The following is a 19,444-nucleotide window of genomic DNA, read 5'->3' on the forward strand; positions in this document are numbered from 1 at the left end:
CTGCACTGCAGAAATGCCTAGCTTCACCTGCTGGCACCCAAAGAGCTGTCAGCAGTGGGGGTGGATGGGGTTAAGGGGAGGGACGAAGAGACAGAGAGAGGACAGAGTAGGGGAAATAAAGTACGTCCACCTCTCTAATGTTGATGGTTATTGGCATCCCAACTGAAAGGGGGAGGAGACAGTCACCTGGCCAGCTTGATTTAATCAGGCTTTACTACCATCTAGCTTTCTGCCTATCTGATCTCTGTCTCAACTTTCGTACTCAATTTCTCACTAGATTGTGCACACCGTCAGCTACGCTTGCACTGACTCCGGTTCCATCCTCGCGGGCTCGCACAACGCCATCTGAAACGCCGAGAAGACCGAAGGGGGGTGCCAACCACCTACGGGCACACCCGAAAAACACCACCGGGCGCGCGCTTGGGGCGGCACGGCAGCAGCTACGACAGCCGGCCGGAGGCTCGTTACCCCCTTCGTCCCACGCGCCCTCCGGGAAGAGGTGAACGAGCCCGTGTATGCATCGGGACCGGCGATCGGTCGGACAGGTTCGCCCGGGCGCAGCCACCATAGTCTGGGTGGACGGGCGAAGCCCGCCGATCGCCGGGGTAACGATCAGACCCGCGCCCCGTACACCTACCTTGGTGTACGGGAGTGCGCGCGTGACGACCAAACGCCCACGCGAGAGGTGCGAGTCGGCTGGCCGGCCCGCCCTGCTGCAGCAGCAGCAGCAGCCCAGCGGTGGAACGGGGCACTCCTGCCCATTTATTAGTTTTTCCTTTTTACGCTTTGCTTATACCGCCGGCCAGGGCAGCGCCAACAATTACGGTGGGAACAGAAGGCGAGCGCGGAGACACGCGGCCCAACCCGGTCAATTACACGCGCTGATTGGTTGGCGTTCGTCGGGGCATTAAGAAGGCCGCCGCCACTCGGTACCGGCGCACGCGAAGCTTCCTTCCATTTGGTTGTTGTTGTTGCTCCGTAAGCGCAAGTTTCGTAGGCGCAGCAGTCGTTATTGCGCTTTCAAACGTAACAGAATCGCGGAATCGGACATCAGCGCCCACACGCTGCGCAGAGTGACCCGAAGTAGTGCCAACAACGGAGAGAAACACGGCACCCGTTAGGGCACGTGACCAACGCTCGACGCCCAGCCGTCTGGCGAGTCTCGCTTCGAATCGGCGCCGCCGGCCTAAATGTCTTCGTCGTGGAACAAAAGCGCGGAAAAGCGGGGGCACCACAGCAAACACAATAGGACGCAGCGCCTCTCACAACGAGGCCATTCATTAGGGCCGCGGCCACTAGTCTCAGAAGTGAATCGAGTGCTGTAATAACAAAATCAACACAAACGACACACACGCGCAGAAGCACCACACCGCGGCGATTGCGCGAGCGCTCTTTCTCGCTCCTCCAAGGTGGAGGAACGTTTACGAAAGGGAAGTAGGGCTCACTGGTTTTTCCTTTCGGGAGTGCCCAAAGTCTGTCTGAGGCGCCGCTTTGGGCCAGTGAGCACTGTCTTACGCAGTGCTTCGACTATTAGAACACTTGCTGTGTGAGTGCCCTGCTCTCTCGCCCTCGCGGTCGGCTCTTGCGCAAGTGTACCGTGCGCTAAACTTACCATGTGCTACGCTGGACGACCTGCTCCCTCGGGCTGCATCTCACAACACAGGCGCCTTTTCGCGCGCTCTTGGCCTTCGCCGAGGACGCGGCGCTTCAAAGCCGCCTGTAAACCTGCCCCACCCACGGCCTTACCGCGTCGGCTGTCGCCACCGGGCTTTTCTTTCTTTCTCACCCATCTTTTAATTCCCCGTTTCCCCCTGTGCAGCGCGGTTAAGGTGTCCTCTGCGGAGAGACAGTTACTGCGCTGCACTTAATCCCATACTTCCATTTCCTTCTTTAGAATCTCTTTACGTAGTGTTTCGACTACTATTGAACCGTACAACTCGCCGCGCACTGTAAACGATGCTTAATAAAGTTTCTATTTTTAATCAGCACTTTCCCGCCATTTATGCCCCCCCCCCCACCGTTTTTTTTTTTTAGGCGCAGCTCTTCGTCGCCCGTTCCTGCGGCAAGCGTCGGCGTAACCGAGCGAACGAGCGTAGCGAAAGATGAAAGAGCGAACGCGAAGCGGCAGATGAAATACGTGAGCCGCGAATGGCGGATGCCATTGACAGGGGCCCATCGAGGAAGGAAAGCAGAGGAGAGGCCCCGGCCAGCACGGACGTGTTGGAGAAGAAGTCACGTGCTATTTTTCGCAAAGCAGCACTGGGACTGGTGCCCAAAGTCAACGCTACCATAGCAACCACGCTCCTGAAGCTCTCGCTGCTGCTGTAGGCCTCTGAAAAGTGAGGTAGTGTTTTTTTTTTTTTTTCGGGCCCGTGCCTCTCTCGCAGCAGATTCTGTTCGCGACACAAACGTACTTAGGCGGGTGGGGTGTGTAAGCTTGAAAGTTGCGTTTCGGGTCTGTGAGTGTGAGTTGTCGATCCGCAACAGACACTCTCAAGTAATCGCGGCACGGGTCTTCGTCGTCTTCAACGTGTCATCACGGGAAAGCACAGGGGCACGTCCCCTTCACTACTCTGTTCTGACGCGCGTCGGCAGCACACACTACCGGCGGCTCGTTGCAATGCGAGTTCAAAGCTACCGCCTATCTGCACCGGCGAGCTAGTCGGAGGCGCAGCGGGATATGGCACACCAAGATGGCTGCATTTCCGCCTTCAAAAGCGCGGCGTCAAGGCCTCTCATATTTTGTTTATTTCATCCACGGAGCCTCCAGTGACGCGCACGCAGAAAAGTGGCGCTATGCAGTCCCGTCCGAACACTCGAGGCAGGTCTTCATCTCCACGCGCTTCACCTGCAGATAACATTTTTGACCATCGCCGACTCTGCTACGCGTCTCTCTCAAATTATTCGCCTCAATATGCCGCGATACGAAAACACGTATGGAGCTGCGCTCAAATTTGGCACTAAGCAGTATCGTAATCGTCGGTGCCCAGTCAAATTAGCCCATTCCAAGCAGGCCGAAGATGCCGCCGGGGCCCAAGGGCTAGAGGCCGTCATCTAGGTAGAGAGGCCTAGGTCTCAAATCTGCTGCCCACAAATAAAGTTTATTCCTCCTCCTCCAAGCACCCTACAGCAGGCGACAGGTGGCCCCTATTTTCGTACTGCCGCTTCCTAACCATTCTGTATATAAAACGTGCACTGTATGTATAATCGTATGCCCGCATGCTATGGTCTCGATATGAGACTGGCAGTATTGTAAATAACCGCACGTAAGCTCAATTAACAGCTCCACAGACCGACGCAAGAGTTTGAAGCCGAGCTTCGAGACTGGCACGATGGAAGCACTTCACGAAAAGTGCCCACCTCCGCCCGCCCCCCCAGGGGAGGGGGGAGAAGGCAACTCAGTTCTATTTGCGCACTTAGTTCTCCATACGGCACAAACAGCAGACGCAGGCCGGTACAAGGAACCCTTCGAACGCCGAGGACAAACTTTCCGCTCGAGGAAGGCGAGAGAGGCTTAAAAAAAGAACGAAGAGCAGGAAATGTTTCGCCGCCGACACCAAAAATGGGGACAGCAGGGACAACGCGGCGGCGGCGAACAGCACACGCTCGTCGGCGGGGGAAAAAAAAAGGAAAGAGAAAAAGCGCCACCAAGAAAGGAACCAGGCACGGCAACAGACGGCAGCGTACGTATTCCAACGATCAGGCTAAGAAGGAATACCAGTTGCGACTCGGCTAATACGCGCTGCCGTTACTCGACGAGTTAATAGTGCCTGGTTTGTTTATGTAACAGACAAATACTAAATAACTATAGTCGGATACAACTTTAGAAAAAAGGGGGCGTTTACTCCTCCGAGGCGGGTGCACCAATGGGCGCGCATTCTGGACCGACGTCATGCGCCGGACGGCCGGTGACTTCGCCGCTTCGGTCATCTGGGCGGGGCCTCCCCTTTTTTCTAAAGTTGTATCCGACTATAAAAAAGAAACACAAAAGGGCGGGTGGAAGGAAAATTTACTGCGGCAGCGGCGTTCACTATCTGCATCGACCATGACCGCAGGTTCGCCCCACGATGCACCGCGCTGCAGCTACCCTCGTAAACATCCCTTGTATACGGTGTGTGTGTGTGTGCGCGCGCGTATTTTAGCAGCACCAAATGTTTAATTATTGCACGCGTCATATAGCACACTTCTAACCCTTGATCTAAAATACTGGACGAGGCGGCCATTACTTCTACTGGAAATTACGGTAAAAAAGTTTATTCATTATTTTACGGCACAAATGTTAATCTACGAGTTCGCGAAGAATAAACATGTGGAGAGAATCTGGTTAACTGCACCAGTTCCCATACATTAATTTCCAGTGTCCGACGTGAGAGAAGGCACGCAGCCAATGACACGTTCGACCCACGCGACAGCGAAGCGACACAGCTGTCCACTGCTACCCGATCGCAAGTTGAGTCGAGAACAGGATCTGTCCTAGATGTGCCACGACCACGGAGGCAGGCCGTGTAGGACACGGCGACGGGTGAGGAACAAGTCGCCACGGCAGCATCCAAGACGCGGGCGCCACGAGAACACAGACGCAAACAAGGGGCGGCGGGAAAGGGAAACATTCTCACAGAGCGAGCCGACTCGGAACAATGAAAAACGAGGGAATAACAGCCCCCTCCGACTCGTCGTATCCCTCCGTTCTCGGGCGCGCGTGAAAATCCGGACGCTCGAGGTCAGCATCGTCGCCGCCATTGAGCAATGTTTACGCGGCTCCGGCCCGCTCGGCAGACGTGAGGAGGAAACGAAGCGCGCGGAGGCTGAGCACAACGCGAACGCAGCGAAAGAGCAAAGCGGTTGTCTTTGGCTCCGGCGTAACGGCGGCCGTCCGACATAATGGGCATTAGCACGGCACATAGCGGGACGTCTCCGACCGGTCCGGGAGGAGGCAGCGCGCTCGACTGGAGCGGGCCGCCAGACACAAAGGGAGGGGGGGGGCAGAACACGACTGCTGCAGCCGCTGTCTCGAAGGCAACAAAACAAGGCGCAGTCATGGACGGGACGAGAAGGAGAGCGAACGAAAACAGCGCGGTCGCAAGCGACTCGGCCCTGCCTCGAGTATGTCTCGGCTACAAGTATAAAGGCCGCACCACCGACGAGTCCCGGCGGCATACGTTCTGCTTCGCTTATAGAATGCACCTGCGAAGTACTAGCGTCGGCTGCCCTGCTACCATCCCACTGACAGTGTGTGTAAGGAATCGTTTAAGAGCAGGTGAAACTTGGGAAAGCATTCTAACATTACAACCTGTCGGCCAACTTAAGCATGTGGTTGTAGCGAAACCACACGATAACCCGCATCGTTACATAATGCAAGACGATACACCTCGGAGGCACATTTATCCTTTTCGGCAGCCACGACAACATTATATTGCTCCTCCACGCGCGTTCTGCGTAAAATATCCTGTTAGGCCGCTCATCTCTCGAACAGGCAGAATGGACGGCGTAGGGCTGCATGATTGTTTTGTATATACTTTTGAAGTGCCGCGAGTTGCCCGTGCGTTTTGTGAATAGGGAAGCGTCCACCCCCCCAGCGCCTCGGGCGGCAACCGTTTCTGTGGTTGAGGGGTCGGACGGCCCGCGTGGTGTTGGGTGACGAGCCGAGGCGCGCGCCGCCGCGGGGGGCGCGGTGCAGAGGCGGAAAACGGACTCGGAGAAAATGCTTTTACGCGGGCTTTGTTGACATTCCGCCGATGGTCATAATAGGGCCACGCGGACAAAGGTTGTATACGCGACGTTGTGGCGCCGGCTCTTGAGTCCCCTGCTAATTAGAGACGCAGCTGCTAGCAATGTTGACCACGTCTGGCGCGTACGGAGCGGGGGGTTCGCGCCCCTCGCATTCGGACGGCAGCCACGTGCATCTTGTTTTGAGCGCTGGGGAGAGCCCGCTTTGTGTCGTGTTGCAACATGCAGTGCGCGCCGTAGAGAGGGGCGCGGCGTCGTTTTAAGAGCACCCGAGTCCGGATGCCGCCAGCGGTAATTAGTTTTCTACCAGGAAAAACCTTGAGGGGGACTACGGTACGCGGTGTTGGGACACCAGCGCCCGAGCCCCCCCTTGCTGGCTAGAAACGCCGCTGAGGTGCGAGATGGCCTCAATAAATCATGCATGCCTGGCGTGTTTGACGAGGCCGTCACTGACCACGTGGAAATAGGAGGGGGAGAAGAAGATGTGGGAAGAGGGAAAACAGGGTGGTTTTCCAATAGATTCACTTATGAGAGTAAGCCCATCCCTTTGGGTTGTGGCTTAAGAAACTGTCAACTCTCATTGGCAATTGCTTCCGTGGGATGGGCTAACGACCCTACCGCCCTTTTTCTTTGTCTCTTTCCCCTATAACAACCGAGACGAGGTGCTTGTTCCTCAGTCTAGGCTGTAATCACTAAACCTGATAGAACAGTAAGACTCCGTACGATGCAACGCTAGTCTGGGCCGTAACCACTTAGTGGTAGAACAGTGAGACTCGGTTGGTCGTATGTAGTGACAGTTGTCCTAGGCTCTAACTTAAGAGAAAGTAGAAGAGTAAGGCGCTGTTTACCTATGTGTTTTGCATCAGTGTTCTGTTGCTAACTGTGTATTTGACTGTGTAAATATTTCCGTTACAATATATCTTCAAGTTTTGTTACCTCCAACCTGCCTCCTGCTTCATCAACGCCGATAAACACCTTGAAGAGACTTTGGTCGACTTCAAGGAGAAAAGAACAATCAAAAAACTTAACTATATCCCATAAGATATTCAACAGAAAGTAACAGCAATGCGCAAAGGGACACACATAGAACTACTGTGCAGCGTCAGTTCCCGCAGTACGTCATCGCATACGCCCGGGCACGCTCCAAGGACGTCGTCGCTAAGCCTTACCGCGAGCAGCTAATCGACGCTGTGGGGGAAAAGGACAGCGCTTGTGCGTCACGCGCGGTGTTGCGTTGCAGTAACACTCACGTGATCGTGGGTTACGGGCAGCACAAATGCGAAGCCACACAGAGACGACAAGGTTGCTGCCGCAGAGTGGTCCTTCCTCGTGTTGCGAACGTAAAGTCGACGAGGGATTGTTCGCACTTTTTCTTTTCTCGCGTTGCGTGCGAGCCCGACACGACTGATGATGGGCAACGAAGACGCGCATCGTCGAAAAAAAAAAAATCACAACGTCAGTTGCAAAAGCACAATCGGGGAGGGGGAGTAAATGAGTAGGGACCGCGAGACCTCCTGCGTATTTTGCTTATTTGTTCATTATTTATTTTGCGTGAGGAAGAATGCTTCACATTTACGTATTGTTGTGCGCGCGTGTGTGTCGAATGTCCAAAAAGATTTCGCGCCGCCGCCTACAATAGGCGTCATTTCAGTGCTCGTTCCAGAAAGCCTCACGAAATCGGAGAAGGAATCAATCGTTATTGGTATCTAACAACTCACTTTTGTTCAACGGTTCTGTCATGTCTATAAGGACAGGTATTTCGGTTTCCTACTTATCTATATAGAAGAGAGAGAGAGACAACTTCATGTAGTCGCCTGCAGAACGACACCACGACTAAATGGCGCCGTGACGCGGGCCCTGACGTCTTCTCAGCGAGTGGTCTCTACCCAACTCCAGCGCGTGTTACTCCCGCGGTCGGTCGCCCTGAGGGGCAACGTTCCGTAGGTTTCGCTCGGCCTTTGTCTTTCAAGAGCCGCCGAGACCTGCTGGACGGCCCAGGTTTGGCTTCCGTGGTCTATATAAAAAAAGAATTTGAAAATTACATTCTGGGGATTGATGAGCCAAAAGAACCACCATCTGATTATGAGACTCCGGATAGCTCCGCCCACCTAGGGTTCTTTAACGTGCACCCAATGCACGGACAACGGGAGTTTTGGCATTTCACCCCCATCGAAATGGGGCCACCGCGGCCGGAATTCGATACAGCGCCCTCGGGCTTATTAGTGCAACGTCACAGCCACTACGCCGGCTCTATTTACCTTTACAACCAACGCCGAATACACCCATGCGCTTACGGGTACACAAGAATTTTATCTCTCTCTCGCTCTCTGCCCACAGCAGTACACAGCAGCACTCGTTCGCGCCACTGGCCGTAACGGCTGAAACGGGCGAGCGGTAGGTGTACGCAGGTTCCGCAGCTCAGCCTCCCTTCCCGTTCGACAGACGACGGTAAACTAGACCGGAAACGAAGCCGAAGCGAGCCGAACGAAGGCGGCCGAAGAACCGCCGCCTCGGGCCGCTCGACGACCGCGCCAGCGAACCTCGCTGGAGCGAGTGCGCGCGCACATCCACGAGCGGGAACTGCCAAGGACACGGCGCGTCCGCCGCTGGCTGGAAGACAGCGACCCTCTCTCCTCGCCGCCGCGTTGCGCACACACCTTGATTGGCGCAAACAACCCGCCGCCGAAACTCCCAAGGACGACTCCGCGAGGAATGGAACGGCTGCTCGGCCCCCGACAAAGGGCGAAGAGAAACTGACGGCCACCGAGCGGACGCCCACGCTCGCCCCGCAAACGCATCGATGCCAGAGACGACGTTTAGCTATTCTTAATTTTCTTTATTCCTTTCTTTTTCGTTACGCGGTTCCATTCTCCTTGGAGTCGACGTCCGGGAATGGCGCGCGGCGCCACGCCGGATCATTAGAGCTAGCGGAGACCGTGATGTGTCCGTTGCAGACGTCGACGCTGGAAAAAAAGGGGGCCGCCGCCAAACGGGCAATGATAAAGCCGTTAGTTGGGGGAGGAGGTCGAAGGCCGACGACAGCAACGCCGAGTTGTGTTTTTGCTCAATGGCCGACCGCCGTTTTCAAAGAGACACGTAGCGGACGTTTCGCGGGAGCGCGCGACTGCTCCAGCGGCAGAGCGATTTGTTGTTGTCTCCCGATATATATATATATATATATATATATATGGTCTCCGGTGGTGAGGCTACTGAAAATTCCCTATCGCAAGGGCCCTGCCTCCACTGGAAGTCACCAGAAACGGCCAGAATATATATATATTTTTTTATTTGAAGGCTTCTCGTTACGTTAAACATTCGCTCACTTAGGCACGATTACGTGAGAGACGAAAGACACGAGCGGAACGAAAAATGGAAAGAAAACACAGGCGGAGAAGAGATGCACAAGGATGGCACGGAGTGATGTTTCCCCTTGATAAGACCGTGGTTGGGGAGTTGGCCTGTACAAAAGATGTGTTTAGATGTCCGTCGCTCTCCACAGCATAAGAATCGTTTACCGCAAGACATTGCCGCCACTTCCTCTTGCCTGTGACGATTAGTGTTTTTTAAAGGTGCCATGACACAAAGCTTTCGTGCGTAAATTATGTGTCTGTTAAACCTTATCCGTACCATAGCAAGCTGACAAGATTTGAGTTCATGCGGTGCAGTAAAAGATTTGTATTTTTTTAATGTCGCGGTCGAATAGGCACGGCCGGAAACGGCTCCCTCCGGTAATAAATAGAAGCCCGGTCTCGAAGGTCGTGCCTTTGTGTTCTGCAAATACCGGAAGTGATTGCAGGAGTTCGAAATACGTCACGGCCGCCATACGTCCCTTCGTTTTTGCATGCACTTCTCAGCGCATATATGGTACTACACTGGTACTGCTGTTTACCGCGCAAGTAAGGAACTGTGGGCACAATTCAGCGGCGACGTCCTTCCTACGCCGTTATGCTGCTATAACGCCCGGAGAAAGACTTCCGATGTGGTTTCCGTTTCAAAGCAGACGACACGGAGGTGGCCCCTCAGTTCCTGACGTCACACAGCCTTGCCAAAATGGCGGTTGGTCTCGGTGGAAGGAGTTGAGAGACAGTGATTTCAAATTAATATTTCGGGTTAAAATATAAGCTGAGAGCCCAGTTTTTTTCCTTCTTTTCCTTTTTTTCTTTAATAGGCATATTGGGCGCTCCACTCTCAGTTACAAATATAAACTGAAAGCTGCTTGACGACCGTGTAACGGTCCCTTTAGCAATGAATTTTCAAGTATCGTACTTTCTTCATACCCTCCTGGTGAAGCAGCGCACTGACACGGACGCAGTGAAGACAAACAGGAAAAGACGACACTCGCTGCTCGTCTTTTCCTGTTTGTCTTCACTGTGTCCGTGTCAGTGCGCTGCTTCACCAGCAAGGTATGATGATCACTGACCAACTAGCCTAACTTTCCACTTTACTGATCGTACTTTCCTCGACGCGTAGTGGCGACCCACATTTTGTTCTCGCGACGATTGTACCGTGCCAAACAAACAGACAGACATAAATTTGCCCACCAACGGCGGACAACGATAACTTGCCCACCGCATACGAGCGGTAGACACTCAAGTGAAGTAACCGGGAAGGACGTCGCGCATGCTCGACTACTGCGCAACGACGGCAGAACAATCGCAGTGAGTCCGCCTACTTACTCGTAACGCTATTTCGAAATCGCAGGCCATCATGTAGCTCATGCGCTGCAGGTTGCAGCATAATGGGTTTAGAAAAAGCGTGGCCTTTACTTGCACTGGTAACGGGAAATGTTTTTTCTCGCCATGTGAATGAAAGCAGTGTTCAGATAATACTTTAAAATGCCGGCCATGGGAGGACGAATCGCATACTAACTTGCCCAGGTTTCGCTGCTCGATTCATGTTACCGGCGCGCTACAATCGGAACCCCACAAATAGAAGAAGCAGACACCAGAACACCACCAGCGCTTGTGGCGTCTGCATTTTCCGTTTCGTTCGCGTTTTGCCAATCACGTGAATCAAGAAACTATAGCTACCAACTAGCCCGTTTAACAGCGTCACTTGCAGGTTTCGGTTCTTCTACATTTCACCACCAGTACTAAACTGATTTCACGTCGCCGTTGAACGGCAGCAGACTCCGGCAGGTTTTTCCGCACCTCTTTCTATCTACTACGCTCTGCCGCCCTCCCCATTCCCCGCAGACACCTCCTCGACTAAAGCTCGGACCCGATTTCGGGTCCACAGCCACAAAACAAGACACTGCGCCACTCCAACCACTCGCATTGAAAACGAGAGACGCAGAGACAACGGGTGCGATATCGCGAAAGCAAACGAAACGAATCCGGCGCGACCCCATGGCGAGATCTTTCGAGAAACGGCATCTTCCTGGCAAGTACACGCGCGCACAGAGCTGCGGTGGTCGTTTTCGGAGTCGCCGCTGACGTTGCACCGGGTGTCGTCCCAGGGTGGGTGAGAAGATGCCGGGGCTTGTTCAACACCCGTCGCCTTGCACAAATTGTCTTCTCTCTCTCTCTCTCTCTAACGTTACACGGGCCAAGAGGTAGCGAGACAACAAAGACACGGCAGTGCCGAGTGATATGCAAGCCAAGAAAAAAAAAAAACGGGATCCCCTAGGAAGGGGAAGAAGCAAGGCTTCGAAGAAGAAGCATGATGGAAAGGGCGCCGAGAGCGTTGGCGCGGACTTGTGCGCAGCCAAAAAGAAAAGGACCAAGAGAAAAAGAAAAGGAACGACAGAAAAAGAAAAATACGGGCCTTGGGAAACGGGTATGCGCAGGCGAGGCGAATAGAAAGGAAAGCGCGCGCATTACAAAACAGCCCCTTGGATACGCAGCCGCGTTCTCCGCACCAAACCGGAAGACCTCGTCCACCCGTTCTGTCGCCGTGGGAAGGATTCGTTTGCCCAGAATACTAACGAGGGGTCCGTGCGGTCGAGCAGGCAAGTTGTGATGCACAGGACAAACGAAAATCACCACCAAGCGGGAGAAAGATAACGCGCGGGACGAGTTTAATGTGTGCTGCATCGTGTACGACCTCTAGCACATGCTGAGGCATCATACGTACGGCTGAGAACGCGACGACTGAAAAAAGAAAGGAAAAACTGCGCGCAAGACGGGGCTGTACAGTTGTGCTTCTGCGTCCGTCTCCCGTTAATTCCCGTCGCGTCTTCTACGGCATAACCAAGTATAAATCAACTAGCCTAGCAGCAAGTACTCACATACATTTCACGTCACTCCATACTCCTCGCACTTTCCTGTTTCCTCGTAACTGCCACGCAACTCGATCAATCTTTGTCCAAAACGACGAAGCAAAAGATGGCTCTATCGAGAGGCTAGAGCTTTCGCAGCTTTCCGCCGAACTGGATTCGTTCATTATTGTTACTATTACTAATGAAAGTAATCTCTACACCACCACGAAAGACGCTGCAACGGAGTCCAGAGAAAGCCGAAGCCTGTTGCCGAAACGTCGTTGATATTGCGTCAACGAATGCAAACGGATTACGTCACCGTGGTCACCGTCTAGGTGGAACCTCGCGTGCTAGCAGCACACGCCGGCCAGCGCATTTCAGATGGTGACCCTGACAGGCGGTGCTTCGGTCCTTGCATTATGTCACTGCTTCCGTCTGACTTGAAACAATGACCACGCAATGCTGTCGCATGCGCTCCTGACCGTCTGACGCTTATTGCGAGGCTAAATGGTTTCAGCGTGAAACTTCACATTTAGACGATATAGATCATTTCCTTACATTCTGTTCAACCTGTGCATGTGCGTTCCTGTTAAGCGCGAAGTTAACACGCTTATTGCGAGAAGCTTTTCTGTGCGATTCAAGGGCGCGTTCCGGAAAACCCAACGTTTAAATGCCGAAAACGCACGTTGATTTGCAAGTTGGGCAAGCTCACACCTTAGACGGGACAAAAGAAAGCAGAAACCGGACAAGCAGAGGACAGCGCTTGTCCAGTGTCCGGCTTTGTCGTCTCGTCTAAGGTGTGCGCTTGTTAAACGGGCAGGTATGAACCAATTATCCCAGCAACACTTCTAGGTTAGGCTAAGTTTGAGCCTTCTTGCTTTGTCGATGTTTTTTTTAACACTGCCTGCCTACATTTACATAATGAACCAACCATCTCAAACGAAAGCTTTATGAGGTAATTTGAAGGGGAAAAACGTACGAAAAGAGAAGCTCGGCACTTCCCTCCGCGTACTTATGTCCTGTAAACTAGTACGAAGGTGCTAATCGGACCGGTTTGGCTTGCATAAACCTCGAGGTAAGATAACGAAAATTGACTACGCTTAGCCGAAAGCTAAATTCAAGGTTCGTTGAGCATTCTGTGAAACCTAGGGACTGTCAAGGCCTTGAAAATGAATGTTCCAGATCCAAGGTTTCCGAGGGCCACCACGAACACTAGTAGTTGCGTCACTCTCTCTTGCGCATCGAATTGCCGTCTATTCACTCCAACCGCACCAAGAGGAAGAACGAAGCCGAAGGCTAATTCATGTCGATCAAGCGCGCTACAACACATATCGGCCTATTCGAGACGTCTGCAACGTCGAGATTGATAGCGCGCTCGACTGCTCGCCGCACAAAAGAGCGGCCGAGCGTGAAAGGCTTAGTAAAGCCGAAGGCGAACCTCTGACGTCACACGCCGTCTGCAACATTTCTGGGGCTTCGTCCGCTAGCATCAATAACATCAGAACGCTGCACAAACAGGAAACGCCGTCTGCGTCTATCTACTATGGCGTGCAAGTGAAAATCTTCCTCAATTGGAAGGCTCACGCGAGGAAAACAGACACGGAAGAAAAATAGAAAAGGCCTTTTCTGATTCGATTTTATTGCCGTGTCGTCTGCCACGCGCAAACGGCAAGGTATACGTGTCGTCTGCTATGCCAGTAAGTAAGTGGAGGGAAATTCGCGTCACCTTATCGCGACCAATGAGAGCACAGCTGGGCAAACGGGGCCGCACGCAAGAGCAACAAGCCACTCCACACACACACTTGAAAAAAAGGAAAAAACAAAAACACTGCGGACCTACAGATTTCCTACATCGATTGTGTACGGAGAAAGACGCATGCTCGATCGCGTCCGCCACGCTTGGCCGACGTTTGAATTTTGCATACGACTCCGCCGAGTTTTTTTTTTTTCATCTTTTTTTTCCTGCTCTCGAGTGCGCTTCAAGGTCCCAGTGTAATCTCGAGTTCGTGACTTGCCCCACAGTTTCTCGAACAGCCGCCAGTGACCCTATTTCTCGCGTCCAGAGACAGTGCTCACGAACAATCGAAGAAAGAAACGACTTCTTGAAAGTTGCGCACTGTTTTTTTATTTAGCTTTTGAGATCTCACTCGCTCCACATAATGCAACGCAACGCGACATAGCGTCCCAGAAACGTGAAGTTAAGCTGAGCCCGTAGATGACCTTTTTTTGGCATTTAACATAGACTCACCAGTGGGGGCATAGAATTCCATGTTGATTGCGAATGGCTCGCCCTCGGAAACGGAATGGAGAAAACGTGCCACCGTACTCTACCAAACCATCAAAAATTTAATGCAACTCTGTGTCACTGTATTTTCTGATTTCAATTCCCGCTAATAAGCGAATTCACGCACTATCCTGCGACGACGTACTGTATTTTATTCGACGTCACTGCTTTTTTTTTCTATACTTGTGCGACGCCAATCTTGCCCTCTCATTACTACATTCGACGTCACACTGACGTCATAGCACCACGATTCGATAGCGAAATTCAAGAAGGAAAGCTTTTTAGTATCCATTTCCTTTCTCCGCGGAATAAAACAGTGCAAGCTTTTAGAGGGAGTCAACAATGTGTTCCGCCTACATCAATAGGCGAAATGGACGTTCTAATAAGGTAATAACGAATCTAAAGACTCGGCATTATCTGTCGCAGAAACCGCTGGCACGTAAACGCATCCATACAGCATCCTCAACTCGTGAACGAAACATAAACTAGGCCAGAGACTATATTGGCGTAATCTACAGGCCCGGCATATTCCGCAACTGCAGATGCAAATACGTCGAACTCGTCAGCAGCCAGCTGTCCATCCTCGCACTTGCAGACGGCGGGCGCGCGAGCTGCAATGGAGATCCGGAAACACAAAGAATGGCTGGCGACCGATGCAGCCACAGTTCGATTTCCCACTACGATCGTTCGCACTCAAAGCGAGCTACACGCTCCCTTTGTACGAAAGAACAAAAGAAAAAAGAAACGCGAAAGTGGAGCACGCGAAAACGCTTAGTACCGAATTGCGCGAAATGCGGGCGCGCGGCTTCTGGGATAGTTTACGTCACGAAGGCTGACGCCGCCGCTGCTCGACCATTTTGTTTCCAGGTCAGCGGGAGGCCGCAATTTGAAGCGCTCGCGCAATTTCCTCGTTAAATTTAACTCCTTCGTCGAGGTCTCGGCACGACTTTTTGGGGGCTCACGCGTGCTTGCACAACACGAGCACGAGGAAGCGAAAAAAAAAAAAAAGATTATGGCCACACTGTAACGAAACAGTAATTCAGGTTACACTGATAGAGTATCCTTTCAAAACTATATTTCCTTGAATTTCACGCTTATAGGTTGACTACTGGAAGAGACAATGGAGGCCCAAGTTTCATTTCTCTAATGTCGCGCCCAAATTCCAGCGCTAAAAGGTCAGTGTGCATGACGTCACGCATTTCAATGCATTTGTTTATTTTTGGCACTTGCGACTTCGCAAAAGATATTGAAACTTTGACAAGCTTCGTGGTTTGCTACTTTATAGGGCAGCGATAAAATAAAAAAAGAAACACACTAGGCCCCCAGCAGAAGCCGCAAGAACCCATGACGTCACGACGAGCTCCTGCTGAGCGGGCGTCGCCCACCCGTCCTTAGTCATTCCTCCTTTCCTGGCTTAACAAGCATATTCTGACAATAAAAGCGCCATTTCTTTTATTGTAGAATGGTAATTTACTAATACAGCTCAAATTAGTTTCTTCCCGTTCAGTGTTCATAACCTGTAATGGGCTGATTCAACCTGCATGGCGGGAACAGAAGTACGTAACTGTTGTGTTTCAGCGAAGGTTCACAAAATTGATTTTGATCTCACTGTAGTTCGAATTAACCAAGTGGCAGACTGTGCAGGCGCCGCTACGACTTTGTGTCGCAATGGAGAGAAACCTGCGGGGGCGGGGCTTCCGCACGTGGCAGCGCTTTACAATAGCCTCCCATGTTTTGATCATGAGTGAAGAAAAGAGTCGGAGGAGGCATGAAGCCAAACCTGTCGGCCCAGCACGTGATGGCACGTCGAATTGCTTGGTTGGTTTTAGCCACGGTTGTCTTTCACCGTGGTTTTAGCGTTCCCGCTCTGCAGGCAGAGCCACGGCAGGGCAGTTGAACAAACGCGCACCGAATGAAAGCACTGCTGGCGTAGCAACTGGGAACCAAACGTCGCAGGAAATCTCAGTTCTTGCTCCGTGACCTCTCCGCAAGAGGTCACGCGGTGGGCCACCACTGAGCAAAGGTATGGGCTTCACGGAGCGTTCGCTTGACAAGGCTGGCTGCGTGACGTAATGCTCTCTTTTTCTTTTTTCCGCTAACTTTTTCCTTCGTCCATAAGTTTGACAGATTCTGGTTTCTTAGAAGAGATGCTGAATGAGCTTAGTTACCAAGGGCGAAGGTTTCCCATTGCCCAAACGCGGAAAAGCAGCAGGACAAGTTAAATGTAACGCTCAGTGGTCTAGTTTGTGTCAATTTCTTGTTGTAAACAGAATGTTTTCTCTTCCCCAACTTAAACTGAATGTGAGACTTTTTCCGGGAGCTCTCTTCCTTGTACAAGCTGTCATCGCAGCTCCCCCTTCACTGTTTGGTGGCGCGCCGTTAGTCGCAACGAGAAAAGAACTCCTTGCAAGACACGATCGCCGGTGGTGGTTAGTCGCAACGAAAACAGAACTCCTTGCAAGACACGATCGCCGGTGGTAAAAAGACGGAGGAAAGATGGGTATGTTGGTAAAGGCGCGCAGGAGACGTAAAACTGCGAATCAAGACCGCCTGACATGCAGCCGATATTGCTTGTCGTCGATCGTGCAGGTGCATTATAAAGGTATATAAAAAAAAAATAGGCTGGTTGGAACTTGGTGCAGGTTATCTTGTAATGCTCGCATGCCGTGAAACGCAATATCGCTAGCACTGCGTGCTTTTTTTTCGTCTTGATGACGTCGGCACGGACAAAAACAGTGGTATAAAGTAGCACATGATTATTTGTTTGCAAAAATTAATTCGAATATGGAAAGCTCGACGGGTCTTCAAGTCAGTGCTCGTCACAGGAACAAGTGGTCCCCATGAATGGCAAAAGAATGAATGCTACCGCTTCTGCAGCCAAAGAACTTCCCCCACAGTGCTCATCCCCCTCTCCCCCAAGCTCCCTCGGTCCGGCTTTGTTACGCGACTACTGCCTCCGATTCCCGAACAGAGAAACTGGGAAATGCAATCTAATATAATGAAGAAGAAAAAAGCGGCACAACACAGCTACGTTAGCGACGCGTTTGCAATCAAATCCACTTGAGGCCGCGACGCACAACAAAATCCTTCCGCAAGATCGCTCCTGCGTTGTCTCAACCTCGTGGCCGAAAAAAATTATAGCATTCGACGCAGCTTGACAGGGTTCATCGGGAAGAGAAAACACGGAACAAAAGACGCCCTGGAGCGCAAAATCCCGGCCAACCTGCCCGAAAGGCAAACGCCACATTCCACGCAAGAGAAGCGAGAGCGAAGTTAGGGCTACGCACCTTTCGAAGCAGCGGTCCACGTTGTCCGACATGAGCAGCAGCATGCAGAGCTGCTCGAGCGCGATGAGCTGCATGTCCCGCTCGTCGCCTTGGCCCATGTTGAGCCATTCGAGCAGCGTTTCGGGGTCTGCGTCCGCCATATTTGACCGCAGCAGCAGCAACCGCCGCCGAACTCGCTACTGTTCCCTCGGAGCAGAAAAAAAGAACACACACGACTCGGTTGTCTCGAACGGCAGACGTTGCGCTGTAGTAAGGCTGACCCCCGGCAAGCCGAGGTGGGGGTCGCGGCGCCGCCGCGCAATCACATATCCGATGGACCACGTCGCGTAGTGCTCACAAGACGAGACGATGCCTCACGCAGGCACGTTGGAGACCAAACGCGAGGAGGGGCACAGCAGCCGAGTCGCGGTCCCGCGGCTCCGTCGACGGCGGCACACTGATTCGCTGCTAGGGCTCGCTGCGGCGACGGCACCATTCACACCATTGGAAGGCCGTGTCGTTGCACCTCGGACGAATCGGCGAGGACGTTGCAGGCTTTTACCCACGGGTAGGAAGGATCACGGGTCCGAGTTTGTAAGTCACTGAAGAACCGGATCCTTCCTCCCGGCGCTGAACGTAAACGATTTCAAACGCGGGACAAGCCGACAGGGGGAAAAAAAAAAAGAAGGGGTCCACCGCACCGACGAAGGAGGGACGACACGACCGAGTGCTAGGCCTAAAAGCGGCGCACTGACGCGGCGTAGTGGAAATGGACCGCACGCCCGCCGCGCCACCGCCGCGGTCACGTGCTTTCCGGTCTCCTCGCTGCCGAGAAAAACAGCTGATTGCAGACGACGAACTTTCTGGATCGCTGCCCTCGCCTTTGTCGCTGGGCGCTCGCAAGAGGAGACGCGAACGGTCGTAACATTGTTTGTTTGGACGCAGACGTTGGTTGCTGGGCTTTGCTAATGATATTGCTCCTGCGCTGTTCCGAACGGCGGTGTTGCAAGCGCGTAACGCACAGCTCCGTTTCCGAGCGCGGAACCCTCGCAACAGTTGACGAAATGGCCACCAATGTAGTACACAACTTCGCTAACTGATTTACATGACAGAAATTTCATCCCTCGCTGGGCGATAACAGCGCGAGTACATATTCCATCTTGGAATCGAGAGCTGGCTTTACGCTCCAAATGAAAGGCCAAATTGTTCGTTAAATATGAACAATAGCTCAATAATCGTGCGATAAGTAAGCGCAATCAACACCGCCAATACAAACAACGCCACAATAGACAATAAGCTAAATGTAAGGAAATCGGGGCTCCAGATTGACGTTGCCGTTGCAGTGGCCGCAGTATGGTGCGCGCGCTGAAGCGGACATTGAGCGACCACGCTCCGGAATCGCCATATCGGCCAGCAACGCACTTCGCTGACGACACGTAAACTACTTTATTTGCTTTAGCTGCACAACAAGAATGTTTTTTGCACGACAATCGTCGACTTGATATTAATCGCGGCATTTTATGAAAGTCTTCCAGTGTACCGGTGCTGCCCTCTGTCAAACACCAGCGGAACTTCCTTGGCGCGCACATTTGATTTCCATTAGCAGCGAACACGGCAGCGAACAACGGACGGACGGAAGAAACTTAATTAAATGGAAAAAGGACCTGCGAGGTTGCCAGCCCGGGCTCACGCCACCCGGGCATTATGTGCGGTGAGGCATAGCCTTTCCACCGCTGCCTGGGCCCGCTGGATAGCCCATAATTGGTCTTGTAGTTCTGAGCTAGTCAGAGCGCTTAGCCATCGCTCCTCGAGAAAGTCCGGTTCTATCTTGTCCGCTACATTGATTTGTGTGCACTTCCATAAGATGTGTGCCATGTCTGCGTGTTCGTGTTTGCAGAGCTTGCAGCTCGCGTCTGGATATTGTGTTGAATTTATTCTGTTTAAGTGTACTGGGTTTCGGAACGTTCT

At 52.5% G+C, this 19,444-nt stretch overlaps 1 protein-coding gene across 2 annotated transcripts in view; it reads right to left on the reverse strand.

The window, feature by feature from the left end:
- The window catches only part of Ufd4 (ubiquitin fusion-degradation 4-like), a 157,999-nt gene extending 139,682 nt beyond the window's left edge, over positions 1-18,317 (reverse strand). The window contains exon 1 of one of the 2 annotated variants that reach the window (XM_065428317.2): positions 17,498-18,317. In XM_065428317.2, coding sequence (XP_065284389.1) covers positions 17,498-17,637 — 140 coding nt within the window. In that variant the 5' untranslated portion in view covers positions 17,638-18,317. The remainder of the gene's footprint in view (positions 1-17,497) is intronic. The other variant, XM_065428318.2, reaches the window with a different exon arrangement.
- Positions 18,318-19,444: the final 1,127 nt, after the last annotated feature.

Source organism: Dermacentor albipictus, chromosome 7 (assembly GCF_038994185.2).
Source record: "Dermacentor albipictus isolate Rhodes 1998 colony chromosome 7, USDA_Dalb.pri_finalv2, whole genome shotgun sequence".
In the NCBI taxonomy this organism is placed as follows: Eukaryota; Metazoa; Arthropoda; class Arachnida; order Ixodida; family Ixodidae; genus Dermacentor; species Dermacentor albipictus.